We start from the raw sequence: 22,737 nt of genomic DNA, 5'->3' as shown, positions 1-22,737 counted from the left end.
GATGAAATTTGCCTTGCCATTGTTTTGTTAAGAAAAACCTGGTGCTACATTAATGGAGTTTCTGAAGCAAAAGACCTAATGTTTTTGGAGCATTTTCTCTTCTGCATTTTAGGGCTCTAGGAGAACCAAGAAAAGCCATTGCTGTAGCCAAAAATATTAGACAAGGCTAATTTCATCTATTTTCATTGAGCAGAAACTTGTCCTTATTATCATCTTAATAAGTACCAGGCAACTGGAAGTACCTTTATACGTAGCTTTTAAATAAACCAGTAGATGGAGCTTTTGGAACAGTTCTCAAGGCTACAGTTCTCTGTTTTCCTATACCTTTGACTGCAACTTAGTGTGCAAAACTAAAGGAGGTAAAACTAACTTTACCTTGATTTTGGGAAACATTTAATTTGCTAAATCTCTGATTTTAAGTCTTCTTCATGTTAAAGGCAAAGTAGGAAACCAAACAGTAAACCTGCTCTGTTAGAAGCATATGAACTGGTAGTTTCAATTACTAAAACTCTCTCAATAACATTCACCTGTTCTATGTTAAATATTAATTATTCAGTGGATGTATGAAGATGCAACTCAACATTCAGAAACATTTAGTGCCATGCTGATACAAAGGGAAATGAATCTTGGCGCAATTAGCTGGTTAAATGTGTCTTAGCCGGTAAAATGTGCAGTTGTTAAGCCATAATTACATTCTAGAATGAAATTTGTCTTTCATATCCATGGATTCAACCATCCACAGCTTGAAAATATTTATTTTTAAATCCAAAAAGCAAAGCTTGATTTTGCCATTTTTATAAGGGCCCCCATTGTACGAGGGTTGAATTAAAAGTAATGGCTCCACCTTCGTAACTCCTCAACAGATGGGCAGTACTGGTTTGCGGCAGGTACTGGCGTGTTCAGTAGACTCCTCTACAGTTCCATTTTGGCAAGAAGACTTAGCATTGAATGGTTGTGGTTTATATAGTGCGAAGTATGGAAGGAACCCTGCTCAGTCGGTCAATGCGACTTAAGCAACGGACAGTCATTGAATTCTTGACAGCAGAAGGTGTCACCTCAAAGGAGATTCATCAGAGAATGCAAGCTGTTTATGGTGATTGTGTTGATGTGAGTACTGTGCATCATTGGGCGAGTAAGTTTAAAGATGTTGAGGTGGGAACATCTGACTTGCATGACAAACAAAGAGTTGGATGTCCTGTGACAGCAACCACCGAGTTTCACAAGCAAAAGGTTGACAGATTGATTCAGGACAATCATCGTATCACTCAGAGAGAAATTTCAAGCATAATCGGCATTTCACAAGAACATGTGGGTCACATTATTGCTTTGCTTGGCTATTGGAAGATCTGTGCAGTTGAAACAGTGTCGACTTCTTCCATGATGGCTTCAGAAAACTTGTTCATTGTTGGCAGAAATGTACCCAATTGTCTGGTGATTATGTGGAAAATGAATAGTGGTAGTTAAAGAGCACATTCTAAGGATTATTTCTGTGTTTGATTTAAAATATTCCCATCCAAAGCCAAATAACGAAGGTGGAGGCATTACTTTTCATTCAACCCTCGTATATAACAAGACTACATGGATATTGGTATCCACAGGAGAGAATGAATCTTCAGCTTCTAAGTATTACATGCTGCAACTTTGCAAAACTTGGTGCCCTCTATATGTGTTCTACTGTCCCCAGTTGCCATAGTTTGTGGGATCTCAGAAAGGAAGCGTGCCAAGAGGTCGTTTTCATGGATGTTTCTGGAAAAGCTTGGAAGATGTAGGGCCAGCCTAGAGCACAGGGTGTCAATACTTCATTTCATGCCTGCACAGCTGTCCCAGAAAATTGGTTTCCTGCAACATCTGAGACAGCATGTTCCTTAACCCTGGCAAAGCCATTCGGACTTTTCAAGACTATATGGGGATTTTTGATCAGTCCAACTGATGAGGAATTGTCCTACATTCTGGAAATCCTTGGGCAACATGACCTAGAATCAGTGGAACTGAAATGTCCTCACTTGTTGCAACTTGCTTGCTAGAGAACATGGACACAATGACTATTATATCTGTTCTTCATCTATGGACAAAAGAGTGGAGACAACAAAACTAAGAACAGCTGAATTGGGGGCCAGCAACATAATGCATATAATAGGCTTTGTAGTGGGGCATGAGCCCCTGTAGGTTCCTGACCATTGCCAGCTTGACATGATTGATCAGTAAGGACCCTGAGACCTTCCAGATCAAGTTGGACACAAGTTCTCACCAACCCTAGTTGGCATGGCCAATGTGGTGGTGCAAAGGACTTGAAGAGCCCTATCCTAAAGGTACTAGGCCACAATGAAAGCTTTCATGTGGCCAAACCAGATGTGAACTCTATAAGCTTTTGACTAAGTGAAGAGAATCCCTATTTTCCATATTTGTTTTTGAACTGAGATCTATACACTTGTTCTTGAACTGAGATCTACACTCATTCAGAATATCCCCCACAGGAATAGATATTATTTTTAAACTATTCTCGTCATCCCTTCTCATGCGGGGACATGAGAGAAGCCTCCCACAAGGATGATAAAAACATCAATTCATCCGGGCGTCCCCTGGGCAACGTCCTTGCAGATGGCCAATTCTCTTACACCAGAAGCGACTTACAGTTTCTCAAGTTGCTCCTGACACGACAAAAAAAAAATCATCCCTTCCATGGAATATGCTAGTTATGGCTTAGGAGAATTCCCAAGTCTTAGGTGGCTCTCAGGGCCCTTTTACACTGCCATATAAAATCCAAATTGTCTCCTTTGAATAGGATTATATGGCAATGTAGACTCATATAACCCAGTTCAAATCAAATAATGTGGATTATCTGCTTTGATAATTTAAATTATATGGCAGTGTAGAAGAGGCCTTTTATTCCCATAATTCAAAAGTAAATTGCTTCTGAATATGAAGGTTCCATCTAGCTAACAGAATTTTAATACCTCTTGGTAGACATATCTTGGAATGTGTTTAATCTTTCCTAATACTTCCAAAATGCCAATCTCCATCTGTGAAACCTCAAAATCTGAAAAGTGGGTGGGATTCTGGTTCAGAAACTTCTATTTCGCCAAAGGGAAAGCAGAAACACACAGCCATTTACAAAAGACAACAAACCTCACAAAAAACCAAAATCTCAATGTGTGAACCAAAATACATTTTTTGGCCAGTAAAGGTATCATTCTCATGTGGATTTTGTGGGTACCACTTAATGTGTTTCCAGAAATTTACACAATCAGTCTTTTGGGGTTGCACCCGAATAGGGGACATTGCTATCAGAATTGTCAAGTGACAAGGATGCTCCTAGAGCAAGTTAACCCTCTGGCATTCCTTTATTTCATTGGTTCCCAACCTGTGGTCCGTGGATCACCAGTGGTCCCAAGAACAAAAATATGGTCTGTGGACCCACCATTACTACACTGTTGCCTTGAAACCACACAGCAAGGAGAGCGACTGGTCCCACAAATCGCTCTTATAGTGCTGAGGCAACAGGGATGTCGGTAGGGAAGAGGCTGACTACCCACGAAAGACTATTACTACCACATCAGCTCTAGATTATTAGATATGGTTTTCTGTGGGTAAGCAGATGGCAACTACTGGATGGCATATGTTCTGTATCAGAAACAAGACCTGATGTGGTCTATCCAATGCAATTTTCTGAATCCACACCCCAAACAATCAAACTGAATCTAAAGTTGATCATACACTAATTTTTAACCCTTTTTGGTACTAATGTTGGAGAGTGGTCCCTGGTCAAAGTGGTCCTTGGTCAAAGTAGTCCCTGGTCAAATGGTCCCTGGTCAAAGTGGTACCTGATCAAGTGGTCCCTGGTCAAAGTGGTCCCTGGTCAAGTGGTCCCTGGTCAACATGGTCCCTAGTCAAAATGGTCGCTGGTGAAGTGGCCCCTGGTCAAAGTGGTCCCTGGTCAAGTGGTCCCTAGTCAAAGTGGTCCTTGGTCAAAGTGGTCCCTGGTCAACATGGTCCCTAGTCAAAATGGTCACTGGTGAAGTGGCCCCTGGTCAAAGTGGTCCCTGGTCAAGTGGTCCCTAGTCAAAGTGGTCCTTGGTCAAAGTGGTCCCTGGTCAACATGGTCCCTAGTCAAAATGGTCACTGGTGAAGTGGCCCCTGGTCAAAGTGGTCCCTGGTCAAGTGGTCCCTAGTCAAAGTGGTCCCTGGTCAAAGTGGTCCCTGGTCAACATGGTCCCTAGTCAAAATGGTCACTGGTGAAGTGGCCCCTGGTCAAAGTCGTCCCTGGTCAAGTGGTCCCTAGTCAAAGTGGTCCCTGGTCAAAGTGGTCCCTGGTCAACATGGTCCCTAGTCAAAATGGTCACTGGTGAAGTGGCCCCTGGTCAAAGTCGTCCCTGGTCAAGTGGTCCCTAGTCAAAGTGGTCCTTGGTCAAAGTGGTCCCTGGTCAACATGGTCCCTAGTCGAAATGGTCACTGGTCAAGTGGCCCCTGGTCAAAGTGGTCCCTAGTCAAAGTGGTCCTTGGTCAAAGTGGTCCCTGGTCAACATGGTCACTAGTTGAAATGGTCACTGGTCAAGTGGCCCCTTGTCAAAGTGGTCCCTAGTCAAAGCGGTCCTTGGTCAAAGTGGTCCTTGGTCAAAGTGGTCCTTAGTCAAAGTAGTCCCTGGTCAAGGTGTCCCTGGTCAACATGGTCCCTGGTCAAAAGGTCACTGGTTTTAATAAAAGGTTGGAAACCACTGCTTTATTTGGAAAGGTTTCTCTGCGCGCTCTGGTTTCTCCAATTTGGATAGAAGAGGAGGTGATGCAGGCTCTCCGGTCGAGTGTAGCCAGGTGGCACTGCCTGTCTGTTGTGTCTGAGATTGGAACAATGGATGAGCAGTGCAGCAGAGTGTTTCCCTGGCTGGGAAGGGGCTGAGATTTTACGCACGCGCGCGCGCGCATTCAAAGCAGACCCAGAGCGCGCGCGCTCCATCCCTTCTTCTCTCCCAGAGCCCAATGCTGCTGCTGCTGCTGCTCCGGCTGCCCCAGTCTCCCCACTCGCTTGCCAATCCGGAGTGAGCTATGCAATCCAGCCCCTGTGGCTCTGGGCATGAGGCTGCTTCCATGAGCCCCATGTGATGCTGCTCCGATAGTCCAGCCGCTGCAGTTCTTCCTCCTCCTTCCTCCCTCCCTTCCTTCCTTCCTTCCCTCCCTCCCTCCATTCCTTCCTCCCGTCCTTCCTTCCTTCCAACCATCTCAGGCTGTCATGGCGACTCCCAACAATGTGACTCCCACCAACTGCAGCTGGTGGCCCATTTCGGCCCTGGAGAACGAGGCGGGCCAGTCCACCGAGGGCGAGGAGAACCAGGATCCGACCCACCCGGCTTTCCGATCCAAGGACAGGCTGGTGTTGTATCATTGGACCCAGTCCTTCAGCTCACAGAAGGTAAAGAAATAAAGAAATACAAAGGGAGGGAGGATTGCTGCCTTGCAGAAAGGGAAAGAGGGGCTCCCAAGCAATACCATCACAGGCGAAATTTGGGCCATTACCAACGTGCAGGGTGGGAGAGAGTGTGAAAAGGCAGCTTGCTTTTCCTTGGGAATGAATGGGCAAGGGAGCTGCTTGAAGGCCAGGTGTCAAAACAGAGGTGTGTTTTTGCGTCTGGGCATGTCTCTCATTTCAACAGCAGTTTGCCTAAAAAAGGAAGGAGGGCGAATCATGCCCCACTCTCCCTGGTTTGGGGGTCTGATCTCTTAGGTGTCTTTGGAGAGGTTTCTGGTATGTCTCTCTTAGCAAGACAGGATAAATGGGGGGTGGGGACAGCAGTGCCCAGACATGGATCCTGCAATCTTTGGTAGGTTGTGTTGGAAAGCAAGGAGACATAGGGGCAAATTGGCAACATACAATGGGACTGAGTTCTTGTGGAGATACCTTGGAGGACAAGATATGGCACCATGTTTCCAAATCCTAACAAACCTTTCAATTTTCCCCCTGACACTGCTGCAGTGTGACTCTTAAGCAGCTGCTGTATGTATGTTGGCAATGGGAGGGGGCAGTTTAAACTCAAAGCTAGTTGCACTACTTCTCAATATGCTTCACCAACAGCTTTGGGTCTCAATCCTTAGAAAAGAATGGGGCAAAAATATAATAATAATAATAATAATAATAATAATAATAATAATAATTTGGAAACAATAAACACTGACAAAATCATGATCTGTCAACTGCAAAAGGCCACCTTACTTGGATCTGCGCACATCATTCGAAAATACATCACACAGTCCTAGATGCTTGGGAAGCATTTACTTGTGATTTTGTGATACGAAATCCAGCATATATATCTCATTTGCTCTGACATACTTTTTGTGGTAATAATAATAATAATAATAATAATAATAATAATGAGGATTTAAAGATTGAACTGCAAAGAGTGTGGCACAAGCCAGTAATGACAGTCCCAGTGCTGATTGGCACACTGGGTGCAGTGCCTAAAGACCTTGGCCTGCACTTAAACACAATCGGCGTAGACAAAATTACTTTACTTGGATGTGTAAGCATTATTCACCAATACATCACATTGTCCTAGACACTTGGGAAGTGTCCAATGTGTGATCCGATAGAAAAGCCAGCATAGTGATCTTGTTTGCTGTGTATTAATCTTTTTATGTTTCTAATAAGGATTTAAAGATCAAACTGCAAAGACTCTGTCAGTAAAGGTGGTCCCAGTGGTGATCGGCATACTGGGTGCAGTGTCTAAAGACCTTGGCCTGCACTTAAACACAATCGGCACTGACAAAATTACCATCTCTCAGCTGCAAAAAAAAAAAAAAAAATGCAAAAGGCCACCCTACTTGGATCTGCACACATTATTCACCTATACATCACACAGTCCCAGACATTTGGGAAGTGTCCCATGTGTGATCCAATACAACAGCCAGCATAGTGATCTTGTTTGTTATGTAATAATCTTGTCATGTTTCAAATAATAATAATAATAATAATAATAATAATAATAATGTATTGTCGAAGGCTTTCATGGCTGGAATCACTGGGTTGTTGTGAGTTTTCTAGGCTGTATGGCCAAGTTCCAGAAGCATTCTCTCCTGACATTTCACCTGCATCCATGGCAGGCATCCTCAAAGATTGTGAGGCCTCACAACCACTGAGGATGCTTGACATAGATGCAGGCAAAATGTCAGGAGAGAATGCTTTTGGAACATGGCCATAAGCCCAGAAAACTCAAAACAGCCTAATAATAATAATAATAATAATAATAATAATAATGGCCAATGTCTATACCAGATGAAAATGCCTGACCTTTATTTTTCATAAAGCCCTACATGTGTGCACACCAGTCATTTCTCTTGGCATTTATTATAGATGGGGGATGAATTATGCATAGCTGAAAAGATGAATGGGCAGGTTTCCTTGAGACATAAGGGCCTCCAGTTTCTTCCCAAATCAGACTCACCTCTCCTTGAGAAAGCAAAGTGGGCTGAAGGCCCAGTATCCACTCATGCACAAAAGAAATGCCCACATGAATCCATAGAACAGAATGTAGGCATATGTTCAGTTGTTTCTTCTGGACTGGTGGCTCATATGAGGCTTGGTTCTGCATTTGGTTTGTCTGCAAAATAATCAAACTCAAAAGGAAGACACCCTTCACCAATGCCTTTCACCCTCATTTCTTACATAAGGAACATTTGCTTTCTATAAGCCTTGGCTTCTGTTGCTGTGCCTGGGGAGGAAAGAGTTAATTGGCTCCTCCTACATGCTTTTCTACAACTAACCCAGAGCTAGCCCCTCCTCTGACAAAAAGGATAGGCAGTAGATCAAAGTGACAAGACACAAAAGCACTACTGTAAGTTTTCCAGGTATATAGCCATGTTCCAGAAGCATTATCTCCTGACATTTCACCCACATCTACGGCAGGCATCGTCAGAGGTTGTGAGGTCTGTTGGAAACTAATCAAGTGAGGTTTATATATCCATGGAATGAACAGGGTGGGAGAAAGAACTCTTGTCTGCTTGAGATAAGTGTGAATGTTCCAATTGGCCATGACTAGCATCGAATGGCCTTGTAGCTTCAAAGCCTGGCTGGTTACTGCCTGGGGAGATCCTTTGTTGGGAGATGTTAGCTGGCCCTGATTGATTCTTGTCTGGAATTCCCCTGCTTTTTGAGTGCTGCTCTTTATTTAATGTCCTGATTTTAGAAGGTTTTTTAAATACTGGTAGCCAGATTTAGTTCATTTTCATGGTTTCCTCCTTTCTATTGAAATTGTCCACATTCTTGTGGATTTCAGTGGCTTCTCTGTGTGGTCTGATATGGTAGTGACATGATATTCACTGTTAAATTAATATAATTTGGAGGCATTGAAGGGTACAGGTATTGGTTACATAAATAAGAAAGGATTCTCTGTTCTCCAAAACCTATTTATTAGATTCCTGATTTTTTTAAAAACTTTGGATAAAATGTGGATAAATGCTCAGTGTGGCAAAAAAATATATGAAAGAATGATGGATGAATAGACAGATAAACAGATAAAGGCATCAGAACATCTTTAGCTGAATGTCTTTAGATTTATTCCTTAAGCAGCAAAAGTTAGCCTCCTTGTGTGTGAAGATCCCACCTCTTTATGGGTATAGGCTCTATCTCTTTGTTGCTGTAGGGAAGGGATTAAAGGTCATGTCCTGACATTTTCAGAACATTTTCAGATTTAGCTCTCTTTTACTTTGCTACTTAGAGCATGTGGTGCACATGAAAGAGAAGAGAAGAAAGGGAGGAAAGACAATGCAGGCTGTAAAAAGCAAGTGCAAATGCTATCAAGATTCCACACTCAGCCACATTGCAGCCAGCAGCAGTAGCATCCTTGCCCAATGTATTTCAGGACCATGGCCAGAGCATACAAGGAATGTGCCTATTCAAAAAGCAATGTTTTCTAAGGTCCCTTCCACACAGCTGAATAAAATCCTACATTATCTGCTTAGAACTAGGATATATGACAGTGTGGATTCAGACATTCCAGTTCAAAGCAGATATTGTGGGTTATTCTGCCTTGATAGTAAGGGTAAAGGTGTTCCTCTGGCATTAAGTCCAGTCATCTCCGACTCTGGGGGTTGGTGCTCATCTCCATTTACCTTGATATTCTGGGTTATATGGCTGTGTGGAAGGGCCCTAAAGGTAAAGGTAAAGGTAAAGCTTTCCCTGACAGTAAGTTTAGTCATGTCTGACTCTGGGGGATGGTGCTCATCACCATTCCTAAACCAAAGAGCAGGCGTTGTTCGTAGACACCTCCAAGGTCATGTGGCCACCAGCATGACTGCATGGAGCACCAGTACCTTCCTACAGAAGTGGCACCTATTGATCTACTCACATTTGCATGTTTTTGAACTGCTAGGTAGGCAGAAGCTGGAGCTAACAGCAGGAGCTCACCCCACTCCCCACATTTGAAATGCCAACCTTTCAGTCAGCAAGTTTAGCAGCTCGGAGATTTAACTTGCTGTGCCACCAGGAAGGGCCTTAACAAAAAAAATGAGAATAGTCCTTGCCAGCCAAGGAACCAAAAGCAAAAGACTGAATGTATCATTCTTGTTTGTATCCATAAATTATTCCATGCAGCATGTGGAATTCTGCATTAAAATTACCCTTAGCAATTAAAAAAAACCCAGTTCCGATAATGGTGGTTCCATAAAATTAACCTTATACAATTTGCATAATTACAATATCTATTTTTCGTAATAAGATCCCGTATCTTAGGATTCAGAATTAAGAAAAAAGATGGGTGGGAATGATAAATTAGATCTTGTGAAGGACATGGAAACTTTAAAAAAATGACATCTCCCCAAATTTCCAAGCCAGCCTGAGGATCCAGGAGCAAAAACTTAGTAGCAAACAATTCCAGGTTTCCCAACATAATCAAAACATGATTTCAGGGCTTTGCGGTCAAGTCCCTGCAATTGCACTTGGAACTTGGAGCTTTGGACTGTGCTTCCTGGAGTCCCCCAGCCTACTGGGAACTGTGGTTTTGAAAATTCATGAATATTGTTATTTATGAAATGCCAAAGAGGGTGCCCCCCCCCCCCCCCCCGTGGCGAAACCTTTGTGCTGGCTGAACTGCTGACTGAAAGGTCGGTGGTCCAAATTTGGGGAGCAGAGTGAGCTCCTGTCTGCCAGCTCCAGCTTCTCATGCAGGGACATGAGAGAAGCCTTCCACAGGATAGTAAAACATCCAGGCACCCCCTAAGCAATGTCCTTGCAGACGGCCAATTCTCTCACACGAGAAGCGACTTGCAGTTTTTCAAGTCACTCCTGACATGAAAAAAGAACAATGAACCTCAGCTTCCCAGTATTATAAATTTCAAATGAACGCTTTATTCAGTATTTCACAGTGTGTTGACCGCTAAGCAGATAACTTTATAAAGCATCCCTGATTTTGTTTTAAGAAACTGCAAGCAGAAAGAACAACAACAAAAGTGAGAATTAAGTTACTGAGCAAGGTTTGTCAGTTTTCAGATTATTTGAGGTGTTATTTGCAGTTTTTAAACTGGTGCCCTCCAGATATCTTGGCTAAGAATATGGAGCTCTACAACACATTTGGAGGGCACTAAACTTCCATGGGCAACTTCAATTTCTTCATATTCATGAATCATAGAGTTAGGAGAGATCACATGGGCCATCTAGTCCAACCCCCTGCCATACAGGAAAAGCACACTCAAGGTACCCCTGATAGATAGCCATCCAGCCTCTGTTTAAAAGCTTCCAAACAGAGGCTGGATGGCTATCTTTGATTGTGCTTTTCCTGAAGTGCATGATATGATTAAAGATCATGTGGATCCAGAATAGGTTCTATAGTCACTTGGCAGAGCTACTGCCTAGACTCTGTCCCTGAAAGACAATTATACTCAGCCACAAGTGATAGCCTATGATGATGGTAAGTATTTGAGTCATGAGAATTAGCATAGATCAGACAAATTGATAGTCCGTGTATTAACCAGTTTGCCTCAACCCTCTCAAATAGTTCATTACTCTTCACCCTTTTTATAGGCCTGAAACAGGTGCAGAGATAGTTGTAAAGCGTTTTAATACCAAAAAAAGTTAAACAAAAACTTAAAATGCAAATAATATGCATAGTATTGTCGAAGGCTTTCATGGCCGGAATCACTGGGTTGTTGTGTATTTTCCGGGCTGTATGGCCATGTTCCAGAAGCATTCTCTCCTGACGTTTCACCTGCATCTATGGCAGGCAGGCATCCTCAGAGGTTATGAGGTCTGTTGGAAACTAGAAAAACAGGGTTTATATATCTGTGGAATGTCCAGGGTGGGAGAAAGGACTCTTGTCTGTTTGAGGTATGTGTGAATGTAGCAAACTGGCCATCTTGATTAGCATTTAATGGCATAGCAGTTTTCAAGGTCCGGCTTCTTACTGCATGGGGGAATCCTTTGTTGGGAAGTGATAGATGCAGGCAAAACGCCAGGAGAGAATGCTTCTGGAACATGGCCATACAGCCTGGACAACACACAACAAGCCAATATGCATAGTGATCTCATATATTGGTTGTAGCAGACATAAATATTTTTCTTGTAAACACTGTTTATTTTCTTAGAGGAATCTTGGAATTTAAGTCATTCAGTGAGTAATCCATGTTGAGCTGGAAATATCATTTGTTGTGTATCTTCAAGTCATTTCCAACCTATGGTGAGCCTATGGTGGATCTATCACAGGGATTTTTTGTGTGCATGATTCTTTCAGAAGAGGTTTATTATTGCCTTTCTCTGTGGCCGAGAAAGTGTGACTTGACCAAAGCCACACAGTCGGTTTAACCACATCCCATCCTGCAATATATAATACTAAATTGTGTATTCAAGCCACAGATTATTATTCATGAAAAAAAATGAGGCAGGAGTGTGGCATATCAGCTGTATGCAACTACATGAATTACCAATGCCTGGTAGAAGAATGGGAAGATCGGCTTTCTGTCTTTGCCTAGTCAACAGAGCAGTGCACACCCCCACCTGTAATACCCCATGTACAATGACCAGTGGCCATGTAGTTTGCTCTAGTCTTGGAACACACACACACATTTTTGCAACCCAAGTGTCAGACTTTACCCATCAACCTCAGGAATCCTGAGATGTTTTAGACACTGGTGGAGGGTTGCATTAGTCTGGTCCTGTGTCATTGTTCTTGTGATGTCACATAAGTGCAGAGAATAGGCATGGGGAATGGTTCTAAAGTACTTACAAAACTTGGGGGCGCTGGTGCTTTGCTTCTAAAGTGTTGCTAAAGTTCTGGTGATGAAAATTTCAGAACTCTAACAAAACTTTCAAAATTTCATTATCATTTCATTATTGGCGATTTTTTTGACAGAACCAATTAGGAACTGCCATTTATAACAAAATTTTGAAAGTTTTGTTAGAGTTCAGAAAAATTTTCACCACCAGAACTTTAGCCACACATTAGAAGCAAAGCACCAGTATTTTAGAACAATTTAGAACCATGGATTGCCCATGCCTAGCAGAGAGGGGCATGAAAGAAATGGGACTGGCCTTAAGCAATGCATTTGGATCTATATGTTATGGACCTAGGAGTAAAAATGGCCCTTGAGGGAAAGGAATGAAGATTGCAAGCAATTGAGGGATGATGGGTAGTGGCACCTGAATCATCTCAAAAAATTCAAAGGAATCCTTATGGATCAGATTAAGGTCCTATCTAGACCAGCACTATGTTTATGGCCAACTTAATTTCCTCAAGGAACTCAACACAAGGCAGTGAATGAAACAAGATGTTTCCCTTTTTCTGCCAGTAAGCTACTTGCATTCAGAGGAACACTGAACTCAAGTCTGTTTACTGATGGTAGCAAAATAATCACTGATAGATCTGCCCTCCATGCTTGCTAAGAGGTTTTGGGTGTTGTAATCCATGGAGTAACTTTTCTAAGCTCTGAATTTGTATAAAAAGGAAAGTGGGTATTTGTGGTTACTTGCACTTGTGGGTTTAGGTCTATGGCAACCCTATTGAATGCTGAAATAAATACCAAGAATAATCCTTTTCATTAATGTCATTGGTTTCCATTTGTGGCTGTGTAATTCATAGCTCATTGATTGGACATCAATAAGACAGGTGAATCTTTTGTTATATCAGCTATTGCAGTATCATTTCTTTGGGGCGTTTATAAGCTCTTGGTGATTAAAGGAAATAAAAGTACAAGTAGGGAAATCTTTGCTTAATGAGTGTCTTTGCTTGTGTTTAATTATAATCTTAATTGACAGCCCCACATATAAATTAAACTGCTCATCTTGCAAGGCTAATTTTGTTCTAGTGGTTTGTTAGTAAACATTTTTAGTCCACTTTGAATAGGGTGTAATTCTAAGGACATTATTTGATTCTTATCTCAAGAGTTTGTTGTTAATCAGTTATTAATCATTCTGACTATTTTAATTTATGGGACTGAGCATGTCAAGGTCCTTCAGATACTAGTGAACTGTAACTTCCGTCTCCACTCTGATGTGATTATGCTGCTAGGAATGATGGGAGTTAGAGTAAAGCAATGTCTGGAAGGCCACATATTCTCCACCTCTGCTTTAGATATACATGCTCTCTTACAAACATGGCTTCAAGTACACTGTAGAATTAATACAGTTTGACACCACTTTAACTCAATGATATGGAATTGTGGGAGTTGTAATTTTATAAGGTCTTTAGCCTTCTCTGTCAACATGCTAGTGTCTCACCAAACAACAAGTCCTGGGATTCCATAGCATTAAGCCAAGGCAGTTGAAGTGGTGTCAAACTACATCAAATCTATAGTGTAGAGATACACCCCATGCTTAAAAGCTTACAAATAGCATTATTGCTTCTCAGTAGTTACTGAAAATTCTTTACTTTGTCCTAAAATTTTAAAATCAAAAGATTGCTACATGTACCATTTAATTTGACCTTTAGAACTCTGTTACAGGCTTATTTCTGTTATTGTGAACAGAGAGCCCAGAATTATATCTCTATATTGCTAACGTTTGTGCTATTTGTGTTGTGCATTTGCTACAAGACGTGGCTATGTTAAATACTTGGGATCTCTAAACTTTTAGGATGGACTTAGAATCTCGAGAGACTGCAATTCCTAGCAATGATGGTGCCCCAAATTCTCTTCTTGCAACATGTGCCTAGGTGAATCAAAAGTACTTTACAGACACAAAGCTTGTTTGGTTTCAAACTAAGAATGAAGAAGCAGAATCCACTGAGTTTTGGTGTTCAGGTTATTTTCTTGGAAGTGGCAGCAATGAGAGTCTTGATTATTCTCTCTAGAATGCAATTTGTCATCTCAAGTCCATGTAGGTCCGGAGACAGATAAATCTGGGGCTAAGCAAGAACATTCTGAAACAATAGCTTGGGTCAAAGAACTGTCATGGTTGGAAGAAGTGCCACCATCATTCAACTGCCACCTGCCACAACAAATCCCACCCTTTGCGCTGCCCATTTTCAGCAGGACCCAGTGGTACCCTACTTTGGAGAGCCAGCTATGGCATTTGCCACAGCCAGTAACGGGCTATGGAGCAATGATATGGAGTGGTCTTTACCCCCCGCCACCTAAAGAACGCACTTCCTTCTGCATAACAGGACGTCCTGTCATGAAGATCACAATTGCAAAGCTTGCCCTCCTCTTTTGACTACCTCCTGTCTTGAGGGCAGTTGGATAAGCTGAGAAGCCTCTTTGTTATACTCCTTATTCAGTTCAGCTTGTAAGGGGACTGGAAGAGAAGTACCCAATTGCATGACCAGGAACATGTCAATACATGGATTTCAACATGACCTAATTTCAAAGGAACATAGAATCATAGACTCATAGAGTTGGAAGAGACCTCATGGGCCATGCAGTTCATCCAGTCCAATCCCCTGCCAAAAAGCAGGAAAATTGCATTCAAAGCACCCCCGACAGATGGCCATCCAGCCTCTTTTTAAAAGCCTCCAAAGAAGGAGCCTCCACTACACTCCAGGGCAGAGAGTTCCACCGCTGAACAGCTCTCACAGTTAGGAAGTTCTTCCAAATGTTCAGGTGGAAGTTCCTTTCCTAAACGAGCCCAAATCAAGTCCAGAATAACTGATATGAGAAGGAAACTATTCCAAAAACAAGTCCAGTGATATTCTTTATTACTGCATTTATTACTGCTCCAGAATAAGCAAAGTTCCCAACCATCTCTCCCCCCCCCCCACCCCATATGTCTTTCTCAACCTCTCTCTCTCTCTCTCGTTTCAATTCTCACGTTATTTCCCTGTATTCAGTCCATCACTGCACCCTACATATTGGTTTAGAATTTCAACTGATTCACCTAGATAAGGGGAAAAAGCAGAACTGAGTGTCATATATCCTCTGATGAACTTTCCCAGAGGTTTTATCTATTGATACCATTAAGTTTTTTTGTGAACAATCTAATCTCTAATGTCACTTCTCCATATTGTTTCTCTTGTGTTAGAAACAGGGGGGAAACGAATGCTGTTTTATGCTGATGATATGCCTTTTTATATAGGACTCACATTGTATTCACAAGATTTATAAACTGGGTTTAATCTGGAAAAGTGGAAGAGGGGGGAAAATGTAACATTTGTGCATCTTGCACAACCACATCACAGCATGGGCAGCACTGCCTTTTGAGACTAGTTCACTACACTGATAGAGAATTGTCACAATGCAGTGCTTTCAATGACCAGAAAGATTTATATTATAGCTGCTGGTAGTAATATATAATGCAAGGGTCAAACTACGTTTGTGTTTTGTATGGTCTGATTTAATAACTGAATGGAGTGGTAGCAGAATGGATAATTTAATATAATCTCAAAAGTTGGGTTGTTATGATTCTGAGTTGATTTTCTGTGCCTTAAAAGACAGCAACAATGTTAAGATAATAGTCCCTGATGCTGAAAAATGAAGTTACATAAAGCAGAGGTTGCCGCTCAAAGCAAGCTTTATTACAAATAGTCAGTGTGAAGGATATGGTTTATTTGATGAGCATACCTTATTTGGAATTCTAAAATCCAAAATACACCAAAACCTGAAACTGTCCACATGGGTAGCTAAAAGAATGACACCTTTGCTTTCTGATGGTTCTGTATGCAACTGACTACTGATATCTCACTTCTGCAAACATATAACTTTTCATTCAAGGTTAAGGTCATTGTAAGTTTTTTGGGCTATATGGCCATGTTCTAGAGGCATTCTCTCCTGACGTTTCGCCTGCATCTATGGCAAGCATCCTCAGAGGTAGTGAGGATGCTTGCCATGGATGCAGGCGAAACGTCAGGAGAGAATGCCTCTAGAACATGGCCATATAGCCCAAAAAACCTACAACAGCCCAGTGATTCTGGCCATGAAAACCTTCAACAATACATTCAAGGTTAGCTTGTCAAGCATTTTGTTTCACAACTTACTCCATTAATTTGCTTTTTCCTTTTCAATAAATACTCTGGGAAGGGCAACATGATTGACAACGGGCCAGCAAATCAGCACCACACAGAAGTTCACTATATGTTGAGAGAAGGTGGTTTGTGATCAGTGTAACTGCTGGTCATTTGGTTCTGTCTAGATCAGGCATGGGTAAACTTCAGCCCTCCAGGTGTTTTGGACTTCAACCCCCACCAGCTGTTAGGAACTGTGAGAGTTGAAGTCCAGAGCACCAGGAGGGCCAAAGTTTGCCCATGTCTGGTCGAGATTCAGGTTCTCATGAAAATTAGGATGTTCTTCTCAGGGGTTCATCTGGTGGAGAATATGGTCTGTGTACTCAAATAGCTTTTGAACGTGCTTCTAGAGTACTATGCATTCCTGTGAGTACCTTGAATGCACTCCGCAGCTTGCATTCTGGGATATACTCTTTTATTACTTCAGTGAGATCGTTCTATCCTGCCTGGCATGCCCCATGAGGTGGGTGTGCAACAAGAAGAAATCTGACTGCATCCCTTGCCTACCTTTCGAGTGAGCTTTCAGTTAGTTGAGAATAAATAGGGGGAAAAAATGGCCTTATGCTGTTTCCAAAGTCCCTGTGAGCAACACAGGTCTGAAGCCAACAAAGTAGAGGTTGCATGGCAAATGCTCTGTTCAAATTGTGCCTGCAGATTCATTTCATTTGGCTCATTACCTTTAGTTCAACTGCTCATAATTGGCTTGTATTCGTTGTGCCTTGAGAGCTCTGAGAAACAAGCAGCACTGAAACGCAGCTTTTGCTGCAGGTCTGGATTTGCGGGGGTGGGATGAAACGTGTCTCAGTGCATCCCAAAAACCCCAGGACATTCACGTCCAGAGATTTTAAAGCAGAACAAACACAACTTTCTGAGCAGTCTTGTGCCCAGGATTCAGCAATAACCTGATCTCTTCCGAATCTCTGAGCACATTCAGACTAGTGTATATCAATTCAATCAGCATGCTTTGAATGCTTTGAATGCAAAAGATCCTTGATGATGAATCATGATAAGGAGAGTTTCAAGTCAGGCTAAATTAAAAGAATTTCAGGTTGCAGGACTGAGAAAGACCAATCCCCCCACCCAAGGGGGAATCTACACAGTATATTTAATACTATTTGACACCAGTGTAATTGGCATGGCTCTGTGTTGTGGAATCATGGGAGCAGTTGTTTGATGAATCATCATCAGCACTACTGGCATCACCTCTGGGTAAAGCTATGATTTCCGTGATTCTAAAATGTTGAGCCATGGCAGTTAAAGTGTCAAACTGCATTAATTCAAGAGTGTAGATATATTCTAAGATTTTGAAGAGTCACTAACAATGAATTTCACACACTGTTCACAGTTAGGAATGGGTATTTCTAACAGCTTTATTGTGACCTTTTTGAACTTACTACACTATTTAATATGTTCATATCTATCTATCTATAAATATATGAATGAAAGTAAAGGTTTCCCCTTGACATTAAGTCTAGTCGTGTGCAACTCTGGGTGGTGGTGCTCATCTCAATTTCTAAGCCGAAGAGCCAACATTGTCCGTAGACGTCTCCTAGGTCATGTGGCCAGCATGATTGCATGGCACTCCAGTACTTTCCTGCCAAAGCGGTACCTATTGATCTACTCACATTCGCATGTTTTCATACTGCTAGGTTGGCAGAAGCTGGGGCTAGCAGCAGGAGCTCACCCCACTCCCTGGATTCAAACCACTGACTTTTCAGCAAGCAAGTTCAGAAGCTCAGTGGTTTAACCCACTGTGCCACCAGGAGCTCCTGTGTGTGTGTGTGTGTGTTGTTTCAAATTGATCAGGCCATTTTTATTACACACCATTCTGAGTTCTTTAAACAGTAGTGAGGGATAAACACTTTAAAAACAAATAAATACTATATTAGCATGTTTATAAATGACTAGCATCTGAATTATTTATTTCTTTATTTTGTCAGAAACTAATTGAGAATACAGTTATATTGTATAGAAAAACCACAAGCAAAGCTACAAACTTGGAATTATACTAAATTTTCTTTGACCAGAAGCAGGCCACTTCGAGTGCCTTTGATGTCACTATAAGAAGGTTCTCCATTGTGCATGTGGCAGGGCTCAGACTGCATTATAGTAAGCGGTCTGTGGTTTACACTTCTCCACACTCACATGTTGTGGACTCCACTTTATAGCCCCATTTCTTAAGGTTGGCTCTGCATCTTGTGGTGCCAGAGTGCAATCTGTTCAGCACCTTCCAAGTCACCCAGTCTTCTGTGTGCCCAGGAGGAAGTGTCTCATCCAGTTTCAGCCACTGACTGAGGTTCTGGGTTTTAGCCTGCCACTTATGGAATCTTACTTGCTGAGATGTTCCTGCGAGTATCTCTGTAGATCTTGGGAAGCTGTTTCTTGATTTAAGGCAGTGCCTTGCTGGCTGATATCTGAACAGGGGATGAGCCAGAGATGACCACAAGAAGCGACTTGCAGCATGTGAATAATCATTTATAAAAGCTTTGAACCAAGATCCTCCCAATTTGAAGGAGAATGGCAGACCTTTATTGACTATTTAAAAGAAGAAAATAAAATAAAAATATTGGGGGTTTTATAGCATTAAGGAAAAAATAGTAGTGTAGGGATGTAAGAATAACATGGCAAAAATAGTTATAAAAATAACACAATCCCTAATGATATCCAAGGGATGCTAGAAAGTTAATCTACCAGAGATAAGTTTTATGACAGAATAATAGGATGAGGATAATGATAATGATGATGGTGATGATGATGATGATTATTATTATTATTAGGAAGACAGCAGAGACGGGGTAGGAAGTGTTAGCTGGGGCTTTCTATTTTCTGTTTCCCGAATTTTCTATCTCCTTTGTTTCAGAACACTATACACCCATATTTCTATCCTTCTGTTTTAGATTAGAAAGGAAATGTTTTCTTTTTCCCCTTTTTAACATCATAGAAACCTTTTTGTGTATTAGATAACAATGGAAGAAGACAAAGATGCAAGATCTTAAAAATATCTGTATTTGATATCCTGCAGCTAGTGGTTTAACCCACTGTGCTACCACAGCCCCTGAATAGAAGCCACTCCCATGCCATGCTTTTGGGTTCTGTGGAACTACTCTATAAAATGAATGTTGCAGACATCATTACAATAGCTTAAAATTTGCAAATTTAAATGATAATTTTAAAGTTAAAAATCAGTAACGCAACCCATTCTGCAACTGAATCCAGCACAAAACGCAACATGTCTTCAGTTAGATTCTGCTGTCGGGTGAGGAAGATATGCTATCTCATCCTCTGCATTCACTTCTCAGTCCAGTTAGTAAGAGTATTCCAATGTCTTTTTTTTAAAGGCAGATAGTATTACAGAATCCTTGAAAAGTATTATCCTTATATAGGGGTGGGAAAATCATCAATCATATTCAGGTTAAGGCAGTCTAGCATGGCTTGCTCTAAGAAACTATAGTTTGATAACAGAGCTGAGCATTTTCCATGATATTTTCCTGCTAGTTTGAAAGAGATTTTCCTGCTTCTTGGCAGGGGGTTGGACTAAATGGCCCATGAGGTCTCTTCCAACTCAATGATTCTATAATTCTGTGATTCTATTAATAGAGCTATACTTCCACAGCTCGTGGAGGAATGAAACTGTTTTAAGTTGCACTAGTTGATCATATTTTTTTGCATTTGTTAGCTTCCTGAACTGGGGTTCAAATGTGGCCAGCAACATCTTCAAAAAAGCAACAGTTGCTTGATGCACACGAACTCTCTAATTAATATAACCGCTAAGAACATGAGCCATATTTGGTCTAAGAATAATTTGTTCAGAGCCAAAGATCTCATTTGGAGAGCCTCAAGGCTACCATGACAACCATGGAGTTGGCTCAGTGTATTGTTGATCCAACATATGAGGCAAAGCGTTCCTTGGATCTGGTCTTCACTGTTGGGCAGATGGAAGACAGTTTGATTTTAGGGAACACATTTCCACAACTCTGTTTTCATGGTTACATCATTTCCTTGTGAAGATTGGTTTGGTGATAGTAGACCTTTCTCTCCTGCAGGAATGTGGGATCTAGAATTTTTTTGTAATCAGGATTCCCAAATGTTTTTCCTGGTGGTTTCCAACAAGACTAGCATTTCTATTAAGGCTTGGAGAGATGGAAAATGCGATCAATACAATTCCTTCCAAAGTCTGTAATCAAGGGCTTGTCATCATAGAGAATGGAATGGCAGCACCCACCTGTGGCTGAAATTGAGCACAACCTCCAGGATATATAAGTTGGAAAAAAAACACTAACATTATACCTCTATCTGTTGTCTGTCCTGTCTGTTTAACGGCATTGAAAGTTTGCTGTGTATGTGAGCTGTGATCCACTCTGAGTCCCCTTCAGGGTGAAAAAGTCAGAATATAAATGCTGTAAATAATAAATAATAAATAAATATTCCCTGGTTTCATAGAGAGGGTTTCTTGTGCATGTAACAATTTCCATATTAGGATTGGAATGTGACTGTTATGTAAAAATAGGTTGTAGGCAGTAATCTTTTTTAAAATCTAGTTGTTCTGGTGATGCGTTAAGGACTATGTACGTGAGAAGTGGGATGGAGAAATAGCACAGTATCTACAAGAAGTCAGAAAACCTGAGCTGTACTTGTTCTTGGTGGGATAATTCTGAATCTTACAGCTGAGAAAGAGAGAGAAGGGGGAAGCTTGCCAAGGCAGCTTCGTTTTGCTTCCTCCCGCCCTCAACACAACTACTGAGCAGCGTGGGCGGTCAAGGAAAGTACGCTCTATCTCTCCTGTCTCAGCAAATCCCAGCACCTGCAAGAGAGAATCGTGTTCTGGCTAAGCCAAACCAAACACCCTCTTGCAGTTTCAATGCCTGGATAATCTGGCGCTGAAACCATCAATCCAATCAGACAGCAGCTTAAAGGTTTTATCCACAGTAATTTGCTTTCACCAGTTTGGGGTAGCAAAACAGGACACAACTGGAATTAAAACACACACACACAAGCACCAAAAAGAGCAGGGGACAGAAAACCGACAGAATCAATCTCCTTGGTGCAGTGAAACTGTTTAAGCAGAACATGTCTGGATCTCATAGGAGTTCTTGCTCTCAAAATAATACAATTCCCTGCATATCCTATCTGCAAAAAACAGGTTCTCCCTCTATGCATTTAAAAAAAAATCATGTGGTACAGTCCTTCTGGGGACTGTACTACTTAAGGATTCAGGTCATGGGCTGTCATGCATTTGAATGGCTCTCTCCCTCCACAATAATAAAAGTCCAACAGGGTCTCTTTCTGCACTTAAAAAAAACATGTTTATGGAGACCACTTGGAACTGAGAGGACATTTAGTTTTGGAATCCTCCCCCTGCATTTTAAAGCACTTTAGCTCCAGCAAAGAGAACATACATTCATTACAAAACATTATGCTGATATTTTAATTGTGTGATTTATCATGCACACTACTCTGGATCCAAAATTGAACAGCATTATAAAATATTTACATAAATGCATGCATACATATTGTCAAAGACTTTCATGGCCAGAATCACTGGGTTGCTGTGAGTTTTTCGGGCTGAATGGCCGTGTTCCAGAAGCATTCTCTCTTAACATCTTGCCTGCATCTGTGGCTGACATCTTCAGATCTGAAGTTGCCAGCCAGAGATGCAGGTGAAACGTTAAGAGAGAATACTACTGGAACATGGCCATACAGCCTGAAAAACTCACAACAACCCATGCAGACCTATTTAATATTTCTGTAGTGCCATATGCATTACAGGACACAGTTGGACTAACATTACTCCATTATGTGGAACAGTCTCACAACCATAGGCTATGCTGTCTGTGAGATTCTTGGAAGTTTTACTCAAAAGGTATTGTTTCCAAGCTCTGATGGCTACTTTTCCATTAGTGTCCTTAGTTCATATGTCTTTTTTTCCACAGCAGTCTGTATTTATGAAATACTTACTCATATGTTTTTAATGAGCTGTTGCCATTCTCTATATGTCATTCTCTATACTACTATGCAGTAGTTCCTTCTATCCTTTTATATACATTCACACCTAGCTCTAGCAGAGAAGAGCTCTTTGCCCCACCCCAGCCATTCCACAGATATATAAACCCATTGTCCTATTTCCAACAGACCTCACTACCTCTGAGGATGCTTGCCATAGATGCAGGCGAAACGTCAGGAGAAATGCCTCTAGAACATGGCCCTATAGCCTGAGAAAACCCACAAGAACCTATCATTTTATACTTTGAATAAAACCATAACAGGTCCTGGTTACTCCCTCTTGCTAATATAAAATGCTTTGGTGGGTCACAACCATTAATATATGCATAGAAAT

At 41.5% G+C, this 22,737-nt stretch overlaps 1 protein-coding gene across 1 annotated transcript in view; it reads left to right on the top strand.

Annotated features, from left to right (window-relative positions):
- Nucleotides 1-4,900: 4,900 nt before the first annotated feature.
- GDAP1L1 (ganglioside induced differentiation associated protein 1 like 1) overlaps nt 4,901-22,737 on the top strand; it is a 56,730-nt gene continuing 38,893 nt past the window's right edge. The window contains exon 1 of the mRNA XM_060772180.2: nt 4,901-5,401. Coding sequence (XP_060628163.2) covers nt 5,222-5,401 — 180 coding nt within the window. The 5' untranslated portion in view covers nt 4,901-5,221. The remainder of the gene's footprint in view (nt 5,402-22,737) is intronic.

The sequence above is a fragment of the Anolis sagrei genome, chromosome 4 (assembly GCF_037176765.1).
Source record: "Anolis sagrei isolate rAnoSag1 chromosome 4, rAnoSag1.mat, whole genome shotgun sequence".
NCBI classification, from domain to species: Eukaryota; Metazoa; Chordata; class Lepidosauria; order Squamata; family Dactyloidae; genus Anolis; species Anolis sagrei.
This window is presented reverse-complemented; position numbering and strand designations above follow the sequence as displayed.